General features: G+C 36.4%; 1 protein-coding gene across 1 annotated transcript; it reads right to left on the bottom strand.

Moving 5' to 3' along the window:
* Positions 1 to 255: 255 nt before the first annotated feature.
* LOC130040195 (olfactory receptor 14J1-like) lies at positions 256 to 1,191 on the bottom strand. The gene has a single exon (XM_056132204.1). It carries the CDS (start codon positions 1,189 to 1,191, stop codon positions 256 to 258), a length of 936 nt encoding a protein of 311 aa, XP_055988179.1.
* Between the last annotated feature and the right edge of the window lie 7,468 nt (positions 1,192 to 8,659).

Raw genomic sequence — 8,659 nt, 5'->3', positions numbered from 1 at the left:
TTTGGGTCATACCCAGCGATGCATAGGAGTTACTACTGGCTCATGCACTCAGGAATTACTGCTGGCGATGCTCGGGGGACCATATTGGTTTCTGGGAATCGAACCCAGGATGGCTGCTTGCAAGGCAAATGCCCTACCCACTTTGCTATTGCTCCAGCCACTATATTCACTTTTAATTTCTGAAATTTCCTGATAGATTATGTCAAGATTGCTCATAGAAATTGAAATTATCTCTCAACAAAGAATACATAAATGTCATCCACACAGAGAAGCTTTATTTATCTTAAAAATCTTTTGTACAGCTGACTTAACGGCTTTATTTCTCAGGCTGTAGATCATTGGATTGAATGTTGGTGGAACTATTGTATACATAATAGTGAGTAAAATGTCTGACACGGTTGGGGAGTCTGAATGAGATTTAAAGTACTCAAATGCAGCTGTAGAAAGAAATAATAAGACAACAGCGAGGTGGGGGAGGCAAGTGGAAAAGGCCTTAGCTCTGCCCTCTGCAGATGGCATTCGCAGTACAGAAGAAAATATGTGCATGTAGGAGAATCCAATAAAGGTAAAACAAAGAAATGTCACCAAACCCAGGAAAATAGAGACACTGAGCTCATAGATATAGTCATTGGAGCAGGACAGTTTCAGAATCTGGGGGATATCACAGAAGAACTGGTGAATGATGCGGGGGCCACAAAAGTGGATGGAGAAAGTAGCTGCTGAATGCATGACTCCAGAGATGACCCCACTAACCCAGATGCAAGCGACTCCATGGACACAGGTTCTGATGTCCATGATGATGTCATAGTGCAGGGGCAGGCAGATGGCAACATAGCGGTCATAGGACATCAGCGTGAGCATGAACATCTCAGCAGAACAACAGAGAGTGAAAGCAAAGACCTGCATGATGCATTCCAAGAGGGAAATAGTTTCACTATGCATGAAAGAGTTGTAAACGAATCTCGGTACTGTCACAGAAACATAGCAGAGATCCAGCAAGGAGAGATGCTTCAGGAAGAAATACATGGGGGACTGGAGACTGTCATCCAGGGAAGTTGTGGTGATGATGAGCATGTTGCCAGTTAAAGCCAACAAGTACAAAATGAGGAACAAAGAAGCATAGACGATTTTTAGCTCAGGCTTGGTAGAAAATCCTATGAGGAGAAATCCGCTTGTTGTGAAATTAGCCATAATCTTCAATAACTTTATATGATGTTGGTTGGAAATCAGAGGTCAACTCTCTAGAGTTGCAAAACAATGGTAAACAAACCAATAAATTAATAGCTAAGTATAAATCTATTCTTCATAAATACAAAAATGTTAAGTTTGAGATAGTGCCGACAAGTATTTATGTAAAAGTAACAATTATATTACCATAATCATCAGTTGGGCTGGAGTGTAAGCACAGTGGGTAAGGTGTTTGCCTTGCACGCAGCTGACATGACCGATCAGGATTTGATTCCTCTGCTCCTCTCAGAGAGCCCGGCAAGCTACTAAGAGTATCTTGTCCACAAGGCAAAGCCCAACAAGCTCCCCGTGATGTATTCAATATGCCAAAAAAAGTAACAACGGTGCCCACTCGAGCAAATCGATGAACAACGGGAGGACAGTGCCACAGTGCTAATCATCAATTAACCCAAATTCTATCAATTAATATATTTATATATTTCTTATTTAAAATGTCTAAATGAAAGCTTTGGAATCTTTTTTGAAAAATAAAATTACCTGTGCTATTACTACTCATTACATAAATAGTATCATTTATAATCATTTTTATTAAAATACAAATAATAGAATTATTAAATTTTTAAGTAATTTTGTATGTAACATATTAAATCTTTTGTACATAATATACTTATCCCATTCGACAAACATTATTTTATCAGGAAAGTTATCCAAAATATATAATATTACGGTCAATTTCTGCCTATATTTTAAAAAAGATCAGAATATTTAACAGAAGAAAATTAGTCTATAAAATAAAATGTGTTAGTTTACATATAAATAACACTCTGATGTAATTAGTAAATAATTCGTAGCACTGTAGGACTGTCCTCCCATTTTTCATCAATTTGCTCAAGCGGGCACCAGCAGCATCTCATTACAAATTGTGAGACTTATTACTCTTTTTGGCATATTGAATATATCACAGGTATCTTGCCAGACTTTACTGTTTAGGGCCCTGGATATTTCACAGTGCCAGAGTACTGAGGTACTAACCTATGAGTGAGGCAATGGGTTCAATTCTATGCACTCGCGAAAGAAAAGAGAAAAATCGATCTCACAGTGATTTACTTTTTTATTGAATCAGTGTGAGAGAGACCCTTAGAAAGCTGTTCAGGATTAGATTTGTCATAGTGTTCTAATATCCATCCCTCCACCAGTGTCCATTTCCTAGTGTCCCGAAGTTCCCTTCAATCACCCCACCGTCTCTCTCTCTCTCCTCTCTCTCTCCCTCTCTCTCAATTCTTTTATACTTAATACAGTAGTGAAACAGACAAATCCTGAAATTAAATTAATAGAAGTTTTTAGACACTTGAAAATGAAGTTATACTTCGCCAAGGATATTATATCTAGGATATCAAATGCATGAATTGATAGAATGGAAATGGGCACTAAAAAATTAGAAGGTAAAAAAGAACATAGTGTGCAATTAGTTTTCTCTAGAGAATATACGATTATGTTTATACTGATTAATAGACTTTCACCGTAAATCAGACACACCCAGAAAACACTGATCTTGCTGTAAGTTTTTCATCACTAGAAAAATTCCAAGGATTAGACTGTACTGATTTAAGATGAAGTAATGTAGTTTCCTTGCATCTGTTATGATTGTAGCACTTGCTCCAGCGGGCACCAGTAACGTCTCCATTGTGAGACTTGTTGTTACTGATTTTGGCGTATCAAATACACCACTGGGAGTTTTTGAGGCTCTGCAGTGCTGGTGGGATACTTTGGAAGCTTGCCGAGTTCTCCAGGAGGGATGGAGGAATCAAATCTGAGGCAAGACAAACACCCTACCTGCTGCTCCAGCCCTTCAAATAATTATACAGGGAAAGCATTCAAGTCAGATTTGAATAAGGACACCATCTCTCAGAACTCAAAAACACAGCACATATCAAATTATATATTTCTGGAGATCAATTCACCCTCAATTTCTTGTGTGTGTGTTTGTGTGTGTGTGTGTTCCACAGAAGTCATAAAATAAGATTTAAACTAAATTGAACTAAAGCATTTAGTTTTATATAGGTATACACGTACTGGTAAAAAAAGACTTTGTAGACAATTCTTCTTGAGAACATAATGACACATTTACTCATTTAGGCATTCTCCTCAGGCTTCTTCAACTTACCAGGTCAATTTTTGTAGCCTCCAGAAGCTTCTTCCATCTCAGTATATTTGAGAGCATTGGCTTAATTTTCTAGATAGAAACCAAAAAACAATTTATATACATGGAAATTTTGTTCATTAATCCTAAAATCTTATTCTTGATCACTAATATGAAGATGAATGAGAAAATGCAATAGACAGAAGCTCATTGCCTTTAGATAGGCCCAATTTGGAATGGTAACATCTATTCAGTCCAAAATCACAATTTACATATACATCTTCCATTCATTGCATGCCTCTGTATTCCTGAAATCGAAGAAAACGTGTATATTAAATAATTTTTTAAATACAGGGCTTCTAATAAAGTTGACTACAGAAAATGAACATATTCTTAGGAAAATTGAGTTTATGAATAAAGATGTGTATTTGCAATATTTGAGTTAAGAGAAGGTAAAAATAAACATTTAAATCTCAAATTTAGCTGATTAAATTATATTAATTGGACAAATTGACGAAATTTCATTTAATTTTTAAAAATTGTAATTCAAGGTTTTACATCTAAGTGCTAAAAAATAAATGTATTTGGGCTAGAACAACACAATGATGGTTTGGATGCAAATAGTTAGCTCCCTTAGCTGCCATCCTATGGTCATTAACTTCTTGGGTGAAATTTCAAAATGCCTCTAGCTACCTACTTTCAATATGATCCCAATACTTAGAGTTCACTTAAATCCTTGTTTTTGCACAGTGGACAATACAATCCTCTGGAGGGCAGGGGTTGGGAGGGAGATAGTAAATCAAGAGGGCTCTAGTAGCTTTGATTGCCATTGGGTACAAGTTCTCTTTAGTCACTTTTAAATTTCTAGGCATGGTTTGTTTTCTGAATAGGGGTGCTAAGTTTCATTTGATTTTTTTTCTGACAAATGATTGGCAAACACAGAAGGTTTACAACCAGTGTTTTAGGTGGAGGTGGATGATTTTTAAATATAACCAATGTCTCTCGATACGCTTATGAAATTTACTATTATTTGTGCTAATTTGCTCTCCATTTTTTAATATTTTGACCATTCATATATCCATCGTAGGACTTTTCTTAAATTTCTTTCTGTCAGAATTCATCTCACCTCCTCCCAAGGTAGAAAAAGTCAGAAATCTGAAGTGGATTGATATTAAATAAAGTATGATCTTTCATCATACTCTGACAAAGTTTATCTAGAATTACTTTTGGAAAAAAAATGTGGTTAGTAGTGGGGAAGAAAATGTGGTTGCCCAAGCTTTATCAGCTTTTATATTTGTTTATTTGAACAATATGCCTGCAATCTCAAATATGGAAAGAATTTAATAAGTTATGTAATTAAATTTTACGGCATTCATGAATATAAAGATAGAGCAATAAATAATTCTGTCCTTTGATCCACACATTCACCCTGAATTATTTCTTTATTTGTCTATATGAAGAAAGAAATTCCCCACTCCGCAGCCCCGATCATTCCAAAATAGGTTGTCTACAGTCTTCTCTTCCATATACCTAGTTTTTATGAATGTTTCTTAGCTCATGCGTTTCCTTTCATTTCTCAAGTCAAGGACAATGATATTTTATCTTATCCAGTCAGAAGTTCTACCTTAGAGGCATTCCACTGTTCAATCCACTCTGTCTTTCTGAAACCTTTGACTCACCAGAGGACAGACAGGAGCCTCTTCCCTCAACATAAGGACAGGCATCAGTGGGTGTAATTCGCACTTAGTGAAGGTTTGATCTCTGTAATGAACCAACCTCAGAAAACTATCTTCTTCTGAGAGAAAGAAATTAGTCTATTTCAAACCTCAATGGCCCCAAGAGGTTACAGCAGGAATTTATTCGAAGCAAACCTCCTGACCTCTGGACATTTTGAAGTCTTAATAAATTCCCTTGAGTCAAAACTTGAAATTATATGTTGGAGCTGATTTAATGACCATAGTAAGCAAGGTGAGTTTTTATTTTTGGTGTGTGTGTCCATGGAATAATTTATTGAAAAACACTAATCTCTATTTATAATTCAGGGATAGCCAACAATTGATTTCATCGATTAAGTGGCTATTGTGGGAAATCACACTGTCCTGAATGCCCTAAGATATGTGCAGTGTCCCGGGTTAAACAAGCCTGCAGGAAACAGTGTTCCTTGGATTTCTACAGTAATACTGAGAGAGGGAATTCGACACTGCTGCTGGGATTGGTGTTAAAACACTATCTTCCTCAAACTGACTATGCATAACTTTGTAAATCACAGTTCTTTAAATTTATAAAACTTTTTAATAAAGAAACACATTTGCTTGGTAAGGCACCTGCCTTGCATGCAGCTGACCCCAGGTTCAACCCGCAGGACTCCAGATAGCCCCTGTGCTCACCAGAAATGGATCTTGGGTGCAGAGCCAGGAGTAGGCCTTGAGCACTGCCAGGTGTGGCCCCAAGAGTGAAAATGCATTTGCTTCCCGTGAAAAGTTTCAAAAGTGAATGAGTGCTTATTGTTGGGTGAAGTCTAAAACACAAATGACCTGCATGACCTCTGTTATAGTGAACAGCATTCCTTCTATGCCTTATTTTGTTGCGTGCTTATTATGAGGAACAGTAGGGTTGTTAGATGCTTTGCCAAATGTTTTTCATTGTTTCATATTGTCTATTCAGTATTTCTTGTTCTACCACTAACTTGGGCTGGATCGATAACATACCTGGGATGGCATTTGCCTTACATCCGGCCATCCTGGGTTCAGTTCCTTCGTCCCTCTTGGCAAGCTACAAAAACTATCCCACACGGCAGAGCCTGGCAATCTCTTCAATGGCGTATTCCATATACCTAAAACAGGAACAGTGAGTATCACAATGGAGACGTTACTGGTGTCTGCTCGAGCAAATCCATGAACACCGCGATGACAGTGCTACAGTGCTACAGTGCTATCACTGACTTCACTCAACGTACCCTCCAATTCCATCCATAATATAGGGAAATGAATTATTCCGTCTTTGTTACAACCCCATTGGATATGCATATCACAAATTATTATTTTATTCATCTCTGTTGGATTATTTCAGTGGCTTCCACATTGTGAATATTGTACCGGGTGTTCTATTGGACTTAGGTTGCACATACCTTTTAGGATAGACATTTTTGCATTTGAAGGGCAGATGCCAAGAAGTAGAATTGCTGGATCGAGTGGGAGTTCTGTTCCTACTTACTTGGAGATTTTTAAGGATGACTTCTACAGAGAAAAATCAGAAGTAAATTCCAGCAACAGTGAATAAAGTTTCCTTTCCCTCCCATATCTCTGCCAACACTCATTGTTTCTAGTCTTTTTCCATATGTGTCCTTTTCACTGCTGTGAGATGCTATCTTATTGTCGTTTTGATTTGTATTTCCCTGATTATAGTGACACTGAAAACGTTTTCATTCTCTTTTTCAGGCAAGTGTCTAAACATCTATCCTTCCCATACTTTTATAGCTTATTGAATTTCTTATAGTTGATATTTTAGTGCTTTAAAAATATAGGATATTAACTTTTTATATGTATAACTCATATATAAAGTGTGAAAATGCTTTCTTTCTCTCATTATGGTATGTTACTGTGAAGACTAAATTACATGCCCTTTGAAGTATTTAGCATTATCCTGTTTACATATGTATATATATAAAGGTGTTTAAAATTTTTCTTTATTACTGTGATCATTATGGTTCAGTGATTATGATTTAATGATTTAAGTATTGCAATTAAAAATTTACAACGTAAGTCCTACTCAACATAGAGTTCCAAGTAAACATAAAAGATAAATCGTAGTTTTAAATCCTGAAATGGAAAAAAATAAAAACCTTTCATCACAGATAATAGTGTTTACATAGAAAATCAGAGCAACCTGTGAAGTTTCTATCATAAGAAAACTGAACAAATCCATTAACATACGGTCAATAGTTGATCATTTATTGTATTTTGAAATATTGGTATCAGAACAGATCATTTTCAAATCCACTTTCTATAACTTCAAACACTTTCAAATAAATATATAAATTTTATAATTACTCTACACTAAAAAATTCATTCATTGATGAGAAATTTTTAAATACATTTAATATGCAAGTTAGGATACAAGTTAACAAATTGGAAGACACATGTAAGGAAGAACACAATTCTCTTATACTTGATGTGTTCATTCAATGTAATTCTAATCAAAATCTTAGCAGGTACGTTTCAGAAACTGAAAGAACTGAATCTAAAACTCCTATAGCAATATAAAGTACCTAGAGTAGTTCAAATATATTGAAGAAGGAAACAAAAAAATTAAAGTACATCCCCAAAGCAGAATCTGTAACCCATAGGCCAAATCTTCTGAGTCCTCTGGATTTGTAAATGTAATTAAAATTTGCTTTTCTCTTTTCTCTATGTCCTTTGCATAGTTTACTTTAGAGCAATGTCCATTTTATATGCAGGAAGGCAGTGAAAACTATATTTTTTTTAACCTGAGAGTTAACTCTCTCCAAATAATATTTACTGCTGCCAATCTGTATATTTATTTGTCATAAGTCTTAGTTGCACTGATTTGCTAATACCATAATGGGGGTCCAAGTGAGGAATTTGGTTTTTTTTTTTTTTAGTTTTTTATTTCTTATAACTTTTTATTTATTTTTTTTATAATTTATTTCTTTATTGAATCACTGTGGGAAAAGTTACAGAGCTTTTGGGTTTAGGTCTCAGTCATGTAAATATTAAACACATTTCCCTTTAACAATACTTATTTTTAACCGCAAACCCCAATAGAACCCCACCTCCCACCCCTCCCAATTCCTGTGAGGCAGATGAGTTCTAGTTAATATTCTATCTACTTTGACTAGATACATTGTTTCGATAGAAGATGCACAATTATTGTTTAGAGTTTACGACCCCCCCCAATCAGACATGCTGAAACAGCATTGTGAAATGATTTGCTTTCTACAACTTGGTTTAAGAATAAAATGATGTCGGCCGCGCGGTTTTGGATTTCTGCTATTTTACTTATTAACCCTGGAAGAATTTCTATTAAAAGTTAGATAGTTAAGAGATTGGTTTTTGTGCTCTGGAGTCGTGGCTGTGCCGGAGAGCCGCTCGTGGGGGGCAGCTGGCGACCTCTGTCGGGCATGAAGGATGGCCCATTACGCCCCACTTCCCATGAGGTCCCTGCCGCCCCCACCCGCGGCTCAAACCTGCTGTCCACAAGGTTCCCGTGCGGCCGCCATCTTTCTTTCCAGAGCCAAGTGAGGGATTTGGATTTGGATGGACCCAGGGCGAGCTGTAGCTACCCTGAATTATAAAGGGACCATTTAAGTGC

Source organism: Sorex fumeus, unplaced genomic scaffold (assembly GCF_029834395.1).
Source record: "Sorex fumeus unplaced genomic scaffold, SorFum_2.1 ptg000094l, whole genome shotgun sequence".
Classification (NCBI taxonomy): Eukaryota; Metazoa; Chordata; class Mammalia; order Eulipotyphla; family Soricidae; genus Sorex; species Sorex fumeus.
This window is presented reverse-complemented; position numbering and strand designations above follow the sequence as displayed.

Excerpts from the sequence above, each read along its gene's own strand:
- LOC130040195 (XM_056132204.1), bottom strand. The coding sequence starts at position 1,191 with ATGGCTAATTTCACAACAAGCGGATTTCTCCTCATAGGATTTTCTACC.